This window comes from Babylonia areolata, chromosome 16, assembly GCF_041734735.1.
Source record: "Babylonia areolata isolate BAREFJ2019XMU chromosome 16, ASM4173473v1, whole genome shotgun sequence".
Classification (NCBI taxonomy): Eukaryota; Metazoa; Mollusca; class Gastropoda; order Neogastropoda; family Buccinidae; genus Babylonia; species Babylonia areolata.
Genome location: NC_134891.1, coordinates 6,051,229 through 6,072,065, shown reverse-complemented (window position 1 = coordinate 6,072,065; position 20,837 = coordinate 6,051,229). Strand labels below are relative to the sequence as shown.

The 20,837-nt window shown below is 41.5% G+C and overlaps 1 protein-coding gene across 1 annotated transcript in view; it reads left to right on the top strand.

The window, feature by feature from the left end:
• The window catches only part of LOC143290739 (doublecortin domain-containing protein 2-like), a gene marked incomplete at its 3' end in the record, with an annotated part of 165,346 nt that extends 144,734 nt beyond the window's left edge, over positions 1 to 20,612 (top strand). The window contains exons 10-11 of the mRNA XM_076600254.1: positions 16,715 to 17,143; positions 20,382 to 20,612. Coding sequence (XP_076456369.1) covers positions 16,715 to 17,143; positions 20,382 to 20,612 — 660 coding nt within the window. The remainder of the gene's footprint in view (positions 1 to 16,714; positions 17,144 to 20,381) is intronic.
• Between the last annotated feature and the right edge of the window lie 225 nt (positions 20,613 to 20,837).

Sequence of the window (20,837 nt, the reverse complement as noted above, 5' to 3'; positions counted from 1 at the left end):
AAGAAACTGTCTTACCCATTACACTACCGGGGCTCCTTAGCTGACGTTCAAAAATATAACATTTAAACACGCATTTTTAAAGGGCGATAAATCGATTGCGGCATTCGCAGTGAGAACGCTGTTTAAATCATATTATTCTGGTGTATCCTGGCCATTCAAAAAATCTTTAAGGGCAATTAAAAATTCTTTTTAAGTCCGCAGTAAAGGAGACGTGGCTATCGCCGCAATCACACTGCAACATTTAGCCGTTTTCTCTGGATCTAGATAGATGTACAAGTTTAGTTACACTTGGTTGACACGGTCGATTCAATTTCTCTTTTATGTTCATTCTAGTTTTATAGTTTTAAAGTTGATATGAATATTGAGTATTTTGTTAAACTAATAACATGTAGAGCCAAGTACAAGTACTTCTAAACGTCGTATGAAGTGAAAAGGACTTCATTTTGAGTAAAGTCAAGACTGGAAATTTTTACGTTTCATCATTTCAAGGGTATTAACACTCATGGTTTATTATTTTTAACTGTGAATTCCGACTGATTCTGTGGATATTTTTATGGCAGTTTGAGGCATAATCCAGTAAGTGATGAGGCGTTCACAAATCTTTCTTTGAATAAATATTTAACGGTCTCCTTTTCCAACTTTCCATCACATGTTATCGTGTATTGTCAATTGAATGTAGGATTGAACGGGCAGGTCAACAACTTGAAACAAAATGGCGTCGTTCGCGTTCGCGAAGAATACGAGCACGCGCTTTGAATATGTATAAATATGTGTACGCAATTGATTTTTGCCCATGACCTTCAGGGCTCAGCCAATAGATCTATAAAGTCCACTCGTCGTATTGATTTTAGTATTTTCCGAAAAAGACCACTTGAGCGAATGAACATAGTGAAAGCCCTGTACACAGAGTAAAACACACAAGCTTTTTATGTATTGAGTGTAATTTCAAAATGTAATGTTTAAGATGAGAAAGATCAGTTTTAAGCAAATTAAGCCCCCTAGCATTAATTACAGATTAATTTCCCTTTTTTACTTTCAGCACCAAAGACATGCAAAATAAATATAACTTCCATGCTTAGCAAAAGAAGTTCCTGTTTGAACAGAAAATGATAAAAATGACTGCTCTTGTTGTTGTGTCAGAATATCAGATCAAAGTGCCAAGTTTAGACAATAAAAAAACAAAAACAAAAAAAACAACAAAAAAAAACAGTAAATTTAGTTTGCATATAATTTGGCTTCTTTTTTATTTCTTGTGCCCATCCCAGAGGTGCAATATTGTTTTAAACAAGATGTCAGGAAGGAACTGAATTTTTCCTATTTTTATGCCAAATTTGGTGTCAACTGACAAAGTATTTGCAGAGAAAATGGCAGTGTTAAAGTTTACCATGGACACACAGACACACACACACACACACACACACACACACAGACAACCGAACACTGGGTTAAAACATAGACTCACTTTGTTTACACAAGTGAGTCAAAAAACCTAAAAAAAAACAAAACAATCATAGATTTGCAGAAAGAGATGTACCATCCCTGAAACTGTAACATCGACAACAACAACCCAAACATTTACAATCTCTGATGATGATATCAGGATGTACATCCACAGGGAACAACTCCCTTTCTGGAAAAAAAAGAAAAAAAAAGTTTCAAACAGTTCAGCATCATTAAATGATTTTGAGGCATGAAACAATTTTTACCACAGGAAGGTGATCAATTTCAGTTGAAGCCATGTTGTCAACAACGACAATAATAAATGTTGGAGAACAACAACAAAAATAAACAAGCTGAAACAAAAAAGGAAAAGAAAAACCCAAACAAATTTCAGATTTGTAGATATGGACCGTTTTTATGTCAATGGATCATGCCAGTCAAAATCACAACAGACCTCATTTTACTTCTTTTTTTAATTTTTATTTAATTATTTTTTTTTTTTTTACTTTTTGTTTCTTTTTCCTTTAACAACTGGCATCTATTGTGTTGTCACAGACAGGGAAAAAAACACGGAGCACATATAGCACGAGACAGGATTTGAAAGCTGAAGTACGTGATGGATTACTACCGTCTCTCTTGTTTTATTCTTGTTGAAAGAATGCATGAAAAAGAATGAAGGTTTGCTTTTGAAACTGATATGAGCAAAGCGTTCTTGGTTGTCGAGGGGATTGTCCATTTTGTGGACAAGAGACATGTTGGTGTGGATTGATTTTGGAACAAAAAAAACAAACAAAAAAAACCTGCTTGACCCCCAGTGACCATTTCTTTGCCAGAGTTGTTGTTGCATGCTTCCCTAGTGTCTGTACTCCTGTCTTCCCACCTTTTCTGTGCATGCTGACTGTGCATGAGCTGCCTTTCCCTTCCTTCCTCCCTTCCTTCCTTAGTTCTTCACACTCCGATGACAGCACACACAGAGCACTCGTGGCAAATAGGTCTGACCGCTTCGTACAGTAAGTGTCAGACTGCTGGACCGTCTTGAGCCAGTCACTTTTGTTTTTTTTATTTCTTCAGGATCAACAAATTTGACCGACCTCTCTGTGTCCTGCAGTTTGTCAGATAGTACTGGAACGGCAGCTGAAATAGGATAAAAGGGTAGATTTATGACAGCATTCTTAAGCCCAATGCGTCAAAAAAAAAAAAAAAATAAGAGGAAGAAAGTAACAAAGAAAATAAATGGGTATTCTGAGTCCTGTATGAAACACAAAGTCCTCATACAGTAATGTGACCAGCAGTGGTTATGATATTCTTCGTCCTGTTTGACACACGAAGTCCTCATGTGATTAGGAGTGGTTATGGTACTCTGAGTCTTGAAGGAAACACAAAGTCTTCGTAGAGTAATGTGATCAGGAGTTGTTATGATATTCTCTGAGTCCTGGAGGACACACAAACCTTACACAGTAATGCGATCAGGAGTGGCTATGATACTCTGAGTCCTGAAGGACATAGAAACCTTATACAGTAATGCGATCAGGAGTGGCTATGATATTCTGAGTCCTGAAGGACACACAAAACTCCTACAGTTGTGATCAGGAGTGGTTATGATATTCTGAGACCTGTCGGAAACACAAAGTCTTCATACAATAATGCAATCAGGAGTGGTTATGATATTCTGAGTCCAGAAAAAAACACACAAAACTCCTACAGTTGTGATCAGGAGTGGTTATGATATTCTGAGACCTGGCGGAAACACAAAGTCTTCATACAATAATGCAATCAGGAGTGGTTATGTTATTCTGAGTCCTGAAGGACACACAAAACTCCTTATACAGTAATGCCATCAGGAGTAGTTATGATATTCTTAGTCCTGAAGGACTTAACAAAACTCATGCAATAATGCAATCAGGAGTGGTTATGATATTCTCTGAGTCCTGTTGGACACACAAAACACCTCATACAGTAATGCGTTCAGGAGCGGTTATAGTATTCTGAGTCCTGAAAGACACACAAAACTCCTCGCTCAGTTGTGGCCGGTTTATTTGGCATCTGTTGGCGTGGCCACCAACTTCACACAGTCACCAAAGCTGAGAGAGGTGGTGTGATTGTCAGCCAAACAAGACGACAGAAAAGAGAGGCGTTATGATTGTCAGTGAAACAAGACTATGGAAAAGAGGTGTTGAAATTGTCAACAACATGTGTTGATGAGTTCATAGACGAATTTAAATAATAATAAAGCAACAACAACAACAACAAGAAAAAACCTAGCTTTGTGATTGATTCATTCGTGGATGTTGATTTGGAGGAGGATTCACAAAAGTCAACGGAGGGAATTTCCAACAGTGGTGCCCCCTGGCTGGCATTCGGCAGAAAGATCACACCCAGCGGAAAGATCATGACTTCCCCCTCCTTCCTTCCCCCCCCCCTCCCCCTCCCCCCAACCCCTCTCCCTCCTTCCTTCCTTCCTCCACGGCAGCCCTACCACTACTCCCCTCCACCACCCCACTTTGATCGGCTCTTACATGACTGACATGACAGACGTGAAGAAGAGACTGTGCCCCCTGTATTGGTCGTTCTTTTTTGTGTTTTGTTTGATGTTGTCTTAAACATTGTATTAAAGCTGACAGTATTTTGGCACTGGGATTTTTGTTTATCTTTTGTTGCTGTTTTTATTATTATTATTATTATTATTATTTTGTTGTTGTTGTTTGCTTTGTTCTGCACCCGCTGTTGTGAGTACCGTTGCATGGTCTGTTGTGAATTCTTTAACGTCTTCCTCTGCCCATCCCTTTTGTCACCCTGACCTGATTCCCCTGTAGATCGTATTGCACAATAAGTCCCTTGTGTGTGTGCGTGTGTGTGTGTGTGTGTGTGTGTGTGTGTGTGTGTGTGCATGTGTGTGTTGCTCTTCCATCTTCCAGTGATATGAACACCACGAAGCACCTTGCCCCAAACCATTCATCATGCCCATCTCTTGCTGTCCATCTTGTTGTGAAGCCTTTCTTCTATAAACCCCAGCCTCCGCATTATAGTAAACTTTTTTTTTTTTCTTTTTCTTCCCCCCCCCCCCTTTTGGTCAGATCACGGTTAATGATCTAAATGAACCCCTGTTTGTAGATGCAGCACAAGTTTTACTCATCTTGCTGACATACTAAGCTTTTTTTTTTTTTTTGCTTTTTTTTCCGGTTAGTTTTTCCTTTCTTTCTTTTTAATTATCCTCCCAAGCCCGCCCGCCACCTCCACCCCCCACCGTCACTCCTTCAATTCTCAGTACAACTCTCTTGCTCAGTCGGTAGTATTATTTCCATACCAGTATGGGTATGAACTCAGAGCCTCCCAAAGAACAGGCCACAGCGTTTACTACAGTGGTCAGCAAGCAAGCTTTCTGCAGATGGCACAGTATGTTTGTGTGTGTGTTTGGGTGTTTTTTTTAAACTAGGTTTTGGTACCGATACTGGTATGGTCTTCGGGCCTGACTTAACTCACTTTGCAGTCAGTAGTGTGGTCTGATTTTTACCCTAACACTCTTGGATGTTGAGTCATAAACTTTTTTTTTCTCTTTTTATTTTATTTATTTATTTATTATTTTTTTAATAACAGTAAATTTTAAGCTGTGATCCTGCTCATCCTTCTTAGACGATGGCAATAGAAATAATGATTGATGATGATGATAATAATAATAATAATAATAATAATGTTAATAGCAATGATGATAATAATAGTAATAATTAACATGACAAGTAACAATGACAATAACTAAATGAATGAATAATCATCATTTTTTTTTTTTTTTTTTACATGAATTCCGGTAAATAAATGGACTGTAAAATTCGGTTTGTGATGCAGAATGGCCAAACTAGATAACTGCTTCTGGTTACAGACAGACAGTGCGGTTTGTCTTGAGTTCAGTGTCACTGAGGACGCAGACTGATGGATAAGAGAGGCAAAAATATCGGTTCAGAGAGTGATTCCCACACTGTTTGATTTGATACACAGGAGGTTCTGGTTGTTTTAGTTTGTCCCTTCTCCCTTCCCTCCTGTGGATAAACAAATGTATAAATTAACACGATGGTTTATTAACAGTTTTATACTGCCAGAGCCTGAAGTGAAAGCTGTTTAGGCAGTAAATGTATAAAACTATCGATTCAGAGTGATTTCCACACTGTTTGATTTGATACACAGGAGGTTCTGGTTGTTTTAGTTTGTCCCTTCTCCCTTCCCTCCTGTGGATAAACAAATGTATAAATAAACACGATGGTTTATTAACAGTTTTATACTGCCAGAGCCTGAAGTGAAAGCTGTTTAGGCAGTAAATGTATAAAAAAAATATCGATTCAGAGAGTGATTTCCACACTGTTTGATTTGATACACAGGAGGTTCTGGTTGTTTTAGTTTGTCCCTTCTCCCTTCCCTCCTGTGGATAAACAAATGTATAAATAAACACGATGGTTTATTAACAGTTTTATACTGCCAGAGCCTGAAGTGAAAGCTGTTTAGGCAGTAAATGTATAAAAATATCGATTCAGAGAGTGATTTCCACACTGTTTGATTTGATACACAGGAGGTTCTGGTTGTTTTAGTTTGTCCCTTCTCCCTTCCCTCCTGTGAATAAACAAATGTATAAACACGATGGTTTATTAACAGTTTTATACTGCCAGAGCCTGAAGTGAAAGCTGTTTAGGCAGTAAATGTATAAAAAATATCGGTTCAGAGAGCGATTCCACACTGTTTGATTTGATACACAGGAGGTTCTGGTTGTTTTAGTTTGTCCCTTCTCCCTTCCCTCCTGTGAATAAACAAATGTATAAACACGATGGTTTATTAACAGTTTTATACTGCCAGAGCCTGAAGTGAAAGCTGTTTAGGCAGTAAATGTATAAAAATATCGATTCAGAGAGTGATTTCCACACTGTTTGATTTGATACACAGGAGGTTCTGGTTGTTTTAGTTTGTCCCTTCTCCCTTCCCTCCTGTGGATAAACAAATGTATAAATAAACACGATGGTTTATTAACAGTTTTATACTGCCAGAGCCTGAAGTGAAAGCTGTTTAGGCAGTAAATGTATAAAAATATCGATTCAGAGAGTGATTTCCACACTGTTTGATTTGATACACAGGAGGTTCTGGTTGTTTTAGTTTGTTCCTTCTCCATTCCCTCCTGTGAATAAACAAAATGTATAAACACGATGGTTTATTAACAGTTTTATACTGCCAGAGCCTGAAGTGAAAGCTGTTTAGGCAGTAAATGTATAAAAAAAAAAAATCGGTTCAGAGAGTGATTTCAACACTGTTTGATTTGATACACAGGAGGTTCTGGTTGTTTTAGTTTGTCCCTTCTCCCTTCCCTCCTGTGGATAAACAAAATGTATAAATAAACACGATGGTTTATTAACAGTTTTATACTGCCAGAGCCTGAAGTGAAAGCTGTTTAGGCAGTAAATGTATAAACACATTAAGTAAATCACTTGAAAAGATTGGCAATATAGGTAACTGTATTTCTTTTTGTTTTGTTTCTCCAGTATTTTTTTTTTTAATTTTTGTGTGTGTGTGTGTGTGTGTGTGTGTGTGTGTGTGTGTGTGTGTGTGTGTGTTATCTGTCACATTTTGAAATATGCTTTTTTTTTTTTTCTTTTTCTTTTTTTTTTAACTTGAATTAGTTGTTTCAAAACATATGATTAACTTAGGTATTTGGTTTATTAGTATTATACACAGAGGTTGGTTTGTTTAGTACGCATGTAGAGGTCACGTTGACTGAGCAAAGTTGAATGTAAATCTGTATTCCTTCCTATTATTATCTCACTACTAGAAATAGCAGTAGAGTATTTTTTTTATCCCATGGTCGTGTTGTGGTTTTTTTTTTTTTTGTTTGTTGTAGTGCTCTCTTTCTAGGTTGCGTGCACTTTGCGTAGTTGTTGAGTGGTGGTGTCGCTGTGTGTGGTGTTGTAGCTCTGCTTTGTAGCACTGCTACTATGGTGTGTTGTAGCACTGCTACTAAGGTGTGTTGTAGCACTACTACTATGGCGTGATTACTCTGGCACTGCTCTTCCTTTTTTTTTCTCTCTCTCTCTCTAAATATATTTATTTATTTTATTTCATTTAGTGATTTCTTTTTTTTTTTAAATTTTCCCTCACAATTCTTCTTTTCATGATATGAACACTATTTAATGAATATTTGATTATGAGAATTAGGTATAAAAATAAGTATTATTATTGTTGTTATTATGATGATGACGATGATGATGATGATTGTTATTATTGTGACATGTATTGTTGTTATTGATGTTGTTATCATTATTGTTATCTCTTTTTTTTTTAATTCGTTTTTTCTTATGAATATGAGATTTTTTTTTTTCATTTACAATCATGTTCTCATCATTGTGCCTCCTGTTTTACATGAATTGGGTATCTTTATTTATTATTTATTTATTTATTTATTTTGGGCTCTGCTTGTCTAAATGAAACAGCATTTCTATCATACATACATACATGTATACATACATACATTTTATTTATTTATTTATTTATTTATTTATTCATTTATATCATAAAACTATGACATGACACCTAACAAGTGGATAGTGGACAAAGAAAAGAAAAACAAAAATCCACCACAGTGAGAAAGTTGAAACAAGCAAGAATTAAACTTTATTGTTAAAACTGATAAAAGGGAGAAAAAGTTAGTTTGGAGATTACGACTGAAAGACAACCTTGTGTGTTTGATAGATATGAAAAAAAAAAATGAAAAAAAAAAGTTTGATTTAAAGAAATGAAAAGAAAAAGCTTGAAAATGAAATTTGCTGGGTTAAAAGGAAAAACAGACGAAAACATGTATTCAGAGATGTTTGGGTTTTTTCCTCTTTTTTTTTTTTTTTTTTTTTTTGGGGGGGGGGGGGAGGTTACAAAGAGTACAAGAATAAAGAAATACTACTGCCTGTAAACTGTTTTTAGATATCAGTAGTTATCTGACCTCAGTGCCGAGGGCGTTTGTTTAAGCTATGGAGCAAATGTAGCTTTCTTCTGTAGTTTTGTATTAGTGCCTTTGTTTGGTTGTTTGCAAATTCTCTCTCTCTCTCTCTCTCTCTCTCTCTCTCTCTCTCTCTCTCTCTCTCTCTGTGTGTGTGTGTGTGTGTGTGTGTGTGTGTGTGTGTATTGATGGTCTGAACTCTGCTTTTTGCCAGTGTGCTCATACGTTAGTGATGATAATAATGAAGATGAACAGAGTGCTCCATCATTTTTCTCAGCTTGTTAAAAAAGAAAAAAACCCAGTGCTGCTGGAAATGCACTTCTCAGTGAAGAATAAGGATTGACTCAACAAACAGTGACAAGCTCTACAAGTAGTAATTATTATAAGAACGATTGTGATATGATAATAATGATAATAGCAATAACGATAGGAATAAGAATAATGATGATAATGACAGTGTAGTGCTGAAACTTGTGCAGTTACATATCAAAGAACCTACACACACCGGTCATTCACGTGCATGCATTACTCAAAATTTATATCTCCAGTGCTGGAATTGCATCAGTGTGAATTAATCGTGGGTCAAATCAAGTTGGTTTGCATTCTGAACGGATCATGCTATCATGTTCATTTGAACCCATTTTGATATGATACTATCGACACCCAGTGACGCTTTTCATGTCATCATGTTGTATTGGGCAGTTGATATCCTTTCAGGAAGGTGATCTTTTGCTGGAATAGCCCGTGCCATGAAAACAGTTATCATTTCCTTGATTGGCGTAGGTTCTGTTCACACACTATTTTGCAGCTGGTCAGAATCTTAGCAAAGAAAGAGGACATTGATTTGGGGAACCTAGACTTTTCTTTTCTTTTCGTTTTTGCATAGGTTCTTTTTTTTTTTCTTTTTTCTTTTTTTCATGAGCTGAAGTTCCCGTTGAGAGGGTTTTTCTTTGTGTGACCATTTTTACCCAGTCAGCCATACTCCATTTTCAGGGACATGCACACCACACACACAAACACACACACACTCGCGCTCGCACGCGCGCACACACACACACACACACACACACACACACACACACACACACACACACACACACACACACACACACACACACACACACACACACACACACACACACACACACACACACACACGATCATGCCATACTCCCGCTATAATTCTGTCACAACGAGACAGAGACTGAGAGTCACAGAGAGAACAGATCACAGTGTGTACCCCCACCCCTACCCCCCCAACCCCCATCTCACCCCCTCACTCGCTGACACTCCCCCCCACACACTTCACCACTATCCCATGCCCAGAAAGCTCAAAGAAGTGCAACTGTCTTGTCTGGAATGATGACTTTTCTGTTTTGCTCGGTGAAACGGAAAGAGCGTGGTATTTGGACGTACAGCGTACGCCAACACCGCATAACACTCGTGTATTTAGGACTCATATGCTGTGTGTCAATAGCACAGTCAAGGTGTTGGGTTGAAAGGTTAAAAGTCTTAGCACAGTAGGTTGAAATGTTAAAGGTCTCGCCACAGTCAAGGTGTTAGGTTGAAAGGTTAAATGTCTCAGCACAGTCAAGGTGTTAGGTTGAAAGGTTAAAGGTGCCAGCACAGTCAAGGTGTTAGGTTGAAAGGTTAAAGGTCTCAGCACAGTCAAGGTCTTAGGTTGAGATGTTAAAGGTGCCAGCACAGTCAAGGTGTTAGGTTGAGATGTTAAAGGTGCCAGCACAGTCAAGGTGTTAGGTTGAAAGGTTAAAGGTCTCAGCACAGTCAAGGTCTTAGGTTGAGATGTTAAAGGTGCCAGCACAGTCAAGGTGTTAGGTTGAAAGGTCAAAGGTCTCAGCACAGTCAAGGTGTTAGGTTGAAAGGTCAAAGGTCTCAGCACAGTCAAGGTGTTAGGTTGAAAGGTTAATTGTCTCAGCACAGTCAAGGTCTTAGGTTGAAAGGTTAAAGGTCTCAGCACAGTCAAGGTCTTAGGTTGAAAGGTTAAAGGTCTCAGCACAGTCAAGGTGTTAGGTTGAGATGTTAAAGGTGCCAGCACAGTCAAGGTGTTAGGTTGAAAGGTCAAAGGTCTCAGCACAGTCAAGGTGTTAGGTTGAAAGGTTAAATGTTTCAGCACAGTCAAGGTGTCGGGTTGAAAGGTTAAATGTCTCAGCACAGTCAAGGTGTTAGGTTGAAAGGTTAAAGGTCTCAGCACAGTCAAGGTGTTAGGTTGAAAGGTTAAAGGTCTCAGCACAGTCAAGGTCTTAGGTTGAGATGTTAAAGGTGCCAGCACAGTCAAGGTGTTAGGTTGAAAGGTCAAAGGTCTCAGCACAGTCAAGGTGTTAGGTTGAAAGGTCAAAGGTCTCAGCACAGTCAAGGTGTTAGGTTGAAAGGTTAATTGTCTCAGCACAGTCAAGGTCTTAGGTTGAAAGGTTAAAGGTCTCAGCACAGTCAAGGTGTTAGGTTGAAAGGTTAAATGTCTCAGCACAGTCAAGGTCTTAGGTTGAAAGGTTAAATGTCTCAGCACAGTCAAGGTGTTAGGTTGAAAGGTTAAAGGTGCCAGCACAGTCAAGGTGTTAGGTTGAAAGGTTAAAGGTCTCAGCACAGTCAAGGTCTTAGGTTGAAAGGTTAAAGGTCTCAGCACAGTCAAGGTCTTAGGTTGAAAGGTTAAAGGTCTTGGTGTTAGTTTGAAAGGTTAAGTTCTCATAACCTTTTCCCACCATCAGGGCAGTGAATTCATACCCACTGTGTCCAGGGCTCGGCATAGGAAGGCGGGGCCCAATCCTCTCCTGTCGCTGTGTGTTAACCTACCCCAGCTAGTCAGGTAACCCGTCCACTCTGGGGTGGAGTGAGGAAAAATCGGAGATAAAGTGCCTTTCCCAAGGACACAACGCCATGCTGAAACAGGGCTTTGAACGACACAACGCCATGCTGAAACAGGATTTTGAACTCTCAGATCCCTGGTGAACACTATTCGTATTTGTATTTCTTTTTATCACAACAGATTTCTCTGTGTGAAATTCGGGCTGCTCTCCCCAGGGAGAGCACTCGCTACACAACAGCGCCACCCATTTTTTTGTATTTTTTCCTGCGTGCATTTTTTTTTTAAATTTGTTTTTCCTATCAAAGTGGATTTTTCTACAGAATTTTGCCAGGAACAACCCTTTTGTTGCCGTGGGTTCTTTTACGTGCGCTAAGCGCATGCTGCACACGGAACCTCGGTTTATCGTCTCATCCGAATGACTAGCGTCCAGACCACCACTCAAGGTCTAGTGGAGGGGGAGAAAATATCGACGGCTGAGCCGTGATTCGAACCAGCGCGCTCAGATTCTCTCGCTTCCTATGCGGACGCGTTACCTCTAGGCCATCACTCCACTGGCTGACAGAAGGCCAAACACCAGGCTGAAACGGGACTTTGAACCCTCAGATCCCTGGTGAACACTGGCTGACAGAAGTCCAACGCCTGACTGATCCCGCCATGGCGCCCCCATAGTAAAGGGGGTTATTTTAGCGCCAAGCGGATAGGCCTGTGTTGCTTTAGCAGGACTGTGGTTTGTTATTGTTCTTGTTTAAATAATTGCCCTGTCATGATCATGCTTTTGTGTGTGCAACTTGAGTGCTGTGGTGTGCTGTAGTGCTCTGAATTCTTAATCTTGTGTAACTTTGTGATGTGAGATGCTGATCAGATGCCGATGCTGAGTAATGTGATCAAAACAGGTAGAGAAGTTCGACCATGAAATAATGGTCAAGCGGAAAAAGAGAGCATTCACCAATCAGCTGGAGAAAACGAAACATGATTGTCCATTTAAAATGAAAGCCCTCTTCAGTCCTATTGTAATTTCTGAACGTTCTAGCCCTCTGTTATATTCCGAGAATGCTATATGTTCCCTCTTTGTGTCCAATCAGGGTTTGGTTCCTCTGAAATTTAGAGGTTTTGAGGAAAACAAAATGTGGAGACAGTCACATTTTGTAACCTAAATCTTGCAGGTTGTGAAGTTGTATCTGAGATCATCTACATTCCTATCATTTCGTTGTCTCCATAAAATAAGTGTTCATGTTTTGTTTTGTTTTTGGTTGTTGTTGTTTTGGTTTTTTTGTTGTTTTTTTTGTTTTGTTTTTTCAACTTTATGACTTGCGATATGGTGATGTGCTCTCCCCATGGAGAACAGCTCTAATTTCACTCACAGAATTTTGTTATGACGAAAAGGAGTAAGTACAGACCAGTACAATACAAATAATGCTTTGTAATGAAATAGAGAATGTTATCGATCACAAGGGCCCTGTTTAAACCTAAAATTAGAATACTCACTCCTTTCACTGTATTTTCCATGCATTTGCATATTTCCTTTTGGTTAATTCACTAAAAGTTCTCTACAAAAGCTTTTTCATCAGCACATTTCTAAAGTATATGACCAGTGCTGCACCTTTTTTTTTTATATGTCAGATACATATACAGAGTTACATTAAAGATTCAGCGACTCAGAAAAGATGCATTCTTCTTCTTCTTCTGCGTCCACCCGTATGTACACGAGTGGGCTTTTACGTGTATGGCCGTTTTTACCCCGCCATGTAGGCAGCCATACTCCGTTTTCGGGGATGTGCATGCTGGGTATGTTCTTGTTTCCATAACCCACCGAACGCTGACATGGATCACAGGATCTTTAACGTGCGTATTTGATCTTCTGCTTGCATATACACCCGAAGGGGGTTCAGGCACTAGCAGGTCTGCACATATGTTGACCTGGGTGATCGTAAAAATCTCCACCCTTTACCCACCAGGCGCCTGTCACCGTGATTCGAACCCGGGACCCTCAGATTGACAGTCCAACGCTTTAACCACTCGGCTGTTGCGCCCGTCAGAAAAGATGCAGAAAAGCAGCGTTTTTAGCAGGAAAAGATGATTACGTCTCAGGTTTTGGCGACACTGCGAGAGAAAGGAAAGAAACTGCTAGTACTCACTATTATAACGCGGCATGCTTATTCATTGAATGGCATTTTCCATCATCATCTGCGTTATTGTTTTTTTAACCAGCTCTGTGTGTGTGTGTGTGTGTGTGTGTGTTTAGCCAAGAGGGTTTTAGGACAGTCGGCACTGGGATGGTTCTCAAAGGCCAACTTGCCCCCAAGGCTGCAGCACTTTTTTTTAAAGAGCCAGTGCAATCATGCCTCCTAGTTTTGAGAGTCATCGTCCATTACTAAAAGACTAAGCTGTAAACGAATTCCCATTGATCACACATCTTTCAACATTGCTGCTGGCGCAACTTCTTTCTTCTTCTTCTTCTGCGTTCACTCGTATGCACACGAGTGGGCTTTTACGTGTATGACCGTTTTTACCCCGCCATGTAGGCAGCCATACTCCGTTTTCGGGGTGTGTGCATGCTGGGTATGTTCTTGTTTCCATAACCCACCGAACACTGACATGGATTACAGGATATTTAACGTGCGTATTTGATCTTCTGCTTGCATATACACACGAAGGGGGTTCAGGCACTAGCAGGTCTGCACATATGTTGACCTGGGAGATCGTAAAAATCTTCACCCTTTACCCACCAGGCGCCGTCACCGTGATTCGAACCTGGGACCCTCAGATTGACAGTCCAACGATTTAACCACTCGGCTAGTGCGCCCGTCGCTGCTGGCCCAACTAGTTGTAAGCTTTTGTCAGTCTCTGATTCGTTGGGCTGCTGAAGGTGCCATGACTGTTCTGATCATACAAATAGGGTTGTTGTTGCTGTTATCGTTATTATTATTGATCATTTTTAATATCGTTATCAAAGAATTTGTACTTTAATGTCATAGTCTTTCTCGTTGAATGATTTTAACAAAGTTAATGAAATGTGATTAATGGCCTTTGAAAATTTTCCGTTTCTACACCACTTTTTTTTTTTTCCCCCAAAGCTCATAGTTCATTGTGTGCAAGGTGCTAAGAGCTGTATAGGTCGAGTCGTGCAGCAACCATTCTGGTGAATTGCACAGAATGTTGGCCTTTTCCTTTCCTTGTCTATCTATCGTCTCATAGATTCTTTCTTGTATTATGCTTTGCTGGTCCATAAGGCTTTCTTTTTTTTCCTTCTTTTTCTAGGAAGTCTTGAATGTGTGTTATCATTTCCTGGACTTGATCATTAGGCGTTCTTACTGAAATGTGTTCTTTTTTTGTGCCTAGGATGTGCGAGTAACAACCATTTTGTCCTTGTGTGTGCCTCTGTCTCTCTCTCTCTCTCTCTCTCTCTCTCTCTCTCTCTCTCTCTCTCTCTCTCTCTCTCTCTCTCTCTCTCTCTCTCTCCCTCTCTCTCTCCACACACACACACAGACACCTCTCTCTCTCTCTCTCCACACACACAGACACCTCTCTCTCTCTCTCTCTCTCTCTCCGCACACAGCCACATACACACACACATATATATTTAAATTTATGTCTTTATAATTATATATAATTTTGTGTATATGTACAAGTAAGTTTTCAGGTTACCTTTTTTCCACACACACATATATATATGTGTGTGTGTGTTATCTTCAGTTTAACGTCTATTCACTCTAAGTGTTTTTAGACGGATATATATATATATGTGTGTGTGCGTGTGTGTGTGTGTGTGTGTGTGTGTGTGTGTAAACCTTTCGGGTTGAAAAATTGACGGAATGATCAACGTCAGAGGGTTAGCCTTGGTTTGCATGCATGAACATGACATGCCTGCCCTGGTGTCTGGTTTTCTGTTCAGGTACTGCTTACTATCAAGGTCAATATATTTGACAAGAGTTTTCAGTCCAGATACAGACCTGTGCAGTCGGCTGAGCTATAAGCAACAGTGGTGATAGTGATAGTGGAGTGATGGCCTAGAGGTAACGCGTCCGCCTAGGAAGCGAGAGAATCTGAGCGCGCTGGTTCGAATCACGGCTCAGCCGCCGATATTTTCTCCCCCTCCACTAGACCTTGAGTGGTGGTCTGGACGCTAGTCATTCGGATGAGACGATAAACCGAGGTCCCGTGTGCAACATGCATTTAGTGCACGTGAAAGAACCCACGGCAACAAAAGGGTTGTTCCTGGCAAAATTCTGTAGAAAAATCCACTTCGATAGGAAAAGCAAATAAAACTCCACGCAGGAAAAAATACCCAAAAATGGGTGGCGCTGTAGTGTAGCGACGCGCTCTCCCTGGGGAGAGCAGCCCGAATTTCACACAGAGAAATCTGATGTGATAAAAAGAAATACAGATACAAATAATGATGATGATAATTATTGTAATCATAATGATAGTGTTGGTAGTAATGACGATAATGGTAGTGACAGATCAAAACGAAAAAGAAGGCAGGGGGTGGAGGGTCCTGTGTAGGGGTAAGTGTCAGTTGGTGAGAAAGATTCACTTTGTGTGTGTGTGTGTGTGTGTGTGTGTGTGTGTGTGTGTGTGTGCTGATGACAGCGGCTTTAGTTGCCGGTGGTTACAAGTGCGGGTATTTTGCAGCTGGATGAATATCACTTTGACAGACCAGTTTGAGGTTAAGAAGGTGTTCAGCACCTTAAAAACTGCCAAAATTAAGCCGTATAAAACAGCTGTGCCACAGCAGTACATACCTGAGTTATCTGGAAATGATACTGATGTTATATAGGCTTTGACTCGGGGTCTGCAGGGCTCACTGAAAAGGCCTACAGTTATGAAAATATAATGTCTCATGGTCTTGATACCCCCCCCCCCTTCCCCCTTCCCCCTTCCACCACCCCCAGTTTGTTGACTCCCACTGTCCTCTTCTTTCACCACCCCCCTCCCTCCCCCGATCCCCCCTCCCACACACCCCCAAACAGTGAGAGTGAATGCCAGCTGTGTTGTCACGTGATATGTTTTGTTTTAAAAGTGATTTCATGCATTAACCCCCATCCAGCCCTGCTGCCCTTCCCGGCCCCGGGCTCCCTTTCTCCCCCCCCCCCCCCCCCCCGCCCCCCTCTCCTCCCACACACACCACCCACATTTGTTCCATCATCCTCTCATTCTTGTTCTAACCATCACTGAAGACAGGCAATGACAACGACAGCGACTTTATGACAGAGCAAAAAAAAAAAAAAAAAAATCACTCCCTTTCAAAGACCCCCCACCCCACCCCCCTCCTTCCCTCCACCCTCCTCCCTGTCGACCTGTTGAAGAAAATTCACAAGTTCTTTCCTCCAACCCTCCACCCCTTCCTTCCTTCCTCCACCCACACCACACCCTCCCTGCCATTCAAACTGTTTAACTGTATGTTTTGCTCGCTTTACCAAACCGCTCTCCCCCCCTCCACACACCACACCACCTCTGCTGCCTGCCTTGCCTGCCTGCCTGCCTGCCTGTAACAGCCGGAGGAGGAGGACGACGACGACGATGGCGGAGAGCTGAGCTCCCCTCGCCGCCCGGACCAGCAGAGGACGTACCGCTCCAACGCCCGGCGCCCCGACTCCCCGGGCAACGAGCAGGCGCGCCGTGAGGCCGAGCGCAAGGCCCAGGAGAAGAGGGCGGCCGAGGACCGGGAGCGCGCGGAGAAGGCGCGGAAAGAGCAGGAGGCCATGCGCCGCAAGAAAGAGGATAAAGACAAGAAGAAGAACGGCAAGAAGGCGGAGGAACAGAAGGAAGCCCAGAAGCGCCGGCAGCAGGAGGTGGAGGAGGAGAGGAGGAAGGAGGAGGAGAGGAATGCCGCCGAAGAGAGGAGGAGGCGGGAGGAGGAGGAAGAGGAGGAGAAGAGGAAGAAGGCTGCTGGTGCGTCGTCCCCGAAGCATCGCGCAGACAAGGTGAGTGAGTGAGTGGTTGAAGGAAGTTGTGTGTGCCCCCGGTGAAATCTTTTTGTGTGTCAGTGATGTATAGGTTTTATTGAAACGAGGAAGAAGAAGAAAAAAAAAAAAAAAAGAGAGAAGAATTTAAAGAACTGTTTTGTCTCTCGAGTTCCTCGGTTGTATTTTAGCAACCAGTGTGCGTGTTTGTCTGTCAGTCTGTCTGTCTCTGAGTCCAGCAGTTTATATTGTCAGTCACTTTTGGCATAGGTTATGCTTTGAAGCCTGACCACGGGCCTCTTGGGTCTTTGAGGACATGCGATATTCTGTCTGCATGTCCAGGTAAATCGTACCATTTCGTGTGGGGTTTTTTTTTGTGTGTTTTTTTTGTTTTTTGTTTTTTCTCTGAAAGGATTGTTGATACTGTTTTAACCTTGTGTCATCGAATATGAATGTTGTGGTAGAAGCTGTTGTTTTTTTGTTTTTTTTCCATTGGTTCTTGTCTGCTGCCTTTGAGTGGTGTAGAGGTGTGGAGAATTAAACAGTACTTAGTGGACAGGACAGTCAGTCACGGGTAATTGACATACACTGAAACACATTTAGCAGAAATTCCGAATGTGCATGACAGTGCCGTTAGCAACTCACTTTTCATGTAGTTATTTGTTGTTTTGCGTATTCTATGGTTCACATAGGTGAAGAGAGATGCACACTGAAAATGATAAAGTGTCACTATGGCAGTAAGGACATCAGAAAAAAAAGATAACACCTTCCCTTCAACATGTTCTTTGGCATTTTAAATCCCATGCTGACATAGGCAATAGAAAATGATTTACATTTATGTATCAGCATGATTCCATTACTACAGCAGCAGAACATGACTTAGGTGCATGTGAGTTATGCTCCCATGGACAGCGGACATTCTGAATTCCATGATACTTGACAAAAGACAAGCCCACAGTTTGCAACGACAAGCCTATTTTGTGCACGTGCTGAGCACAGACAGGACAAAAGCTCCCAGTACAATCGACGCTTTTTTTTTCTTCTTTTTTTTTAAGTGTTCATTTCATCCACAATCCAGTTGCAGTTTCCCCAGTCCTTTTTTTTCTATTTCATTTTATTCTTCAGTCAATGCTGTCTTGATCCTAACACAGATACATTGCAGGTTTTTTTTAAACACGCAGACACCGACATATCCATTCAATGCACCCATATATATATATATATATATATATATATATATATATATATATAAAGAATGATGATAATTCTAATAATAATAACAACAACAACAACAACAACAAGACCAACAATAATAATGATTATGATAATTAGAGGATTTCTGTTCCAGTTTCTCAAGGTGTCACTGTGTTCGGACAAATCCATATACGCTGCACCACATCTGCTTGGTAGATAGCCTGACCAGCAGCATAACCCAACACACGCTTACTCAGGCCTTGAGTGCACGCATATATATATATATATATATATATATATGTGTGTGTGTGTGTGTGTGCGTGTATGTGTGTGTGTGTGCTCATATCAGAGTGGATTTCTTCTACAGAATGTTGCCAGAGGGTACAACACTTACGTTGTTGTGGGTTCTTTTCCAGCGCGCCAAGTGCGTGCAGTATACATGGGACCTCGGCCGGTCGTCTCACCCGAATGACTAAATGCCCACTTTGATTTTCCCAGTCCCACTTCGAAGAGAGAACAAACGGGAGTTGAACCTGGGCCCTCACGGACACAGTGTTGTCGCCTTGACTACTGTAACTCCATTGTCTGGTTTGCCTGCTTCATCCATTCAGTCCCTTCAGCGCATACAAAACTCTGCTGCCCGACTCGTCCTCAGAAAGAAAAGATCTGAGCACATCACTCCTCTTTTGCAACATCTCCACTGTCTCCCTGTCTGACACCGAATAAAGTACAAGATCAGCACTCTATGCTACAAATGTATTCACAAATCAACCTCTTCCTGTCTCTGTGGCTGCCTTCACCTCTACACTCCATCTCGCTCCCTACGATCAGCTTCGGATCCACTTCACTTACGCATACCCAGATTCAAACTCTCGACTGTTGGCCGCCGTTCTTTCTCTGTCTCTGGACCTTGCAATTGGAATGAACTTTCTCTTTCGCTTCGTCAAGTCTCCACACTCAGCTCTTTCAAGTCTGGTCTTAAAACCCTCCTCTTCCCAAAATAGCCTCCCTTCCCTGCCTCTTCCTTGTCTTTAGTTTCTCCAGTTTTAGAGTTATGCGTGCGTGAGAATGACTGGTGCGAAAGCGCTTAGATTTGTCTATGCACAAGATTCAGCGCCATATAAGTACCATTATTATTATTATTATTATTATTATTATTATCATTATTATAAGCTTCTTAACCAGTCAGCCACCTTCCTCCTGAACCAGTCAAGGTGTCAGTGCATGTTTTGTTCATGGGTTTGCAGCCTGTTGGATTTGACAAGTACTCTGGAACAGTTTCAGTTTCAGTAACTCATGGAGGCGTCACTGCGTTCGGACAAATCCATATACGCCACACCACATCTGCCAAGCAGATGCCTGACCAGAAACGTAACCCAAAGCGCTTAGTCAGGCCTTGAGAAAAAAAAAGGAAAAAAAGGTGAATAAATAATAGATAAGCTTACATAAATAAATAAATAAATAATATATATGATATGAAAAAAGGTAGTAGTAATGATAATAATAAAAAAAAATAAATAAATAAATAAATAAGACAACAATGATGATAAATAAGCAAATAAATGTAAAACATGAAGACACACATTCACACATACACCCACACATGCATAACTGGAAACTGAAGTGAAGGCTGGCTGTCATGTTACAAACTGCAGTGTACGACAAACTGTGACAGCTGTGTCTAGTTGGTTGCAGTGTCACTGTCAGCTGTATTTTTATGTATTTATCTATTATTTAGTCACCCTTTTTTTTCTTTCTTCTTTTTTTCTTTTTCTCAAAGCCAGACTAAGCGCGTTGGGTTACGTTGCTGGTCAGGCATCTGCTTGGCAGATGTGGTGTAGCGTATATGGATTTGTCCGAACGCAGTGACGCCTCCTTGAGCTACTGAAACTGAAACTGAAACTCCTGGTAGAAGAAGAAGAAGAAGAAGAATGATGATAAGGATAATAATAATAATAGCATTGATAACATCAAACTTTGCAAGGATGATGATGATAATAATAATAATAATAATAATAATAATAATAATATTGATAACATCAAACTTTGGTTTCCTGCGTTTCAGGGCAACAGAACCCCCTCCCCACAACGCCGTGGCGAAAGCCCTTACCGCTCAGGCACAGAGCTGGTGCGAGAAGAGGACGGGCGAAACAACCGCCACAACGACAACGACAACTGGGACGACCGAACCCCGACCCCTGGAAAGGAAACGAGCAGGGGGGGTCGTGGGGGTGACTCCCGCGCCAGTCAGAACCGCCACGATGGGCGGCGGCGGCGGGAGGAGGAGGAGGAGCAGGGGTGGGGTAGGGAGGAGGATGACTGGGGGCCCGGGGCGGCGGAGGAGGAGCTGAAGGCCATGGGGGAGGAGGAGCGAGAGCGGGCGGCCGTCACCATCCAGTCGCACTACCGCGGCTTCAGGGCCCGGCAGCAGACGGCCGCCATGCGGGCCGGGCTGGAGGTGAAGGAGGGGAAGGAGGAGGGGGGGGGGGAATGGAGGGAAGGAGAGACCTGGTGACGCCTC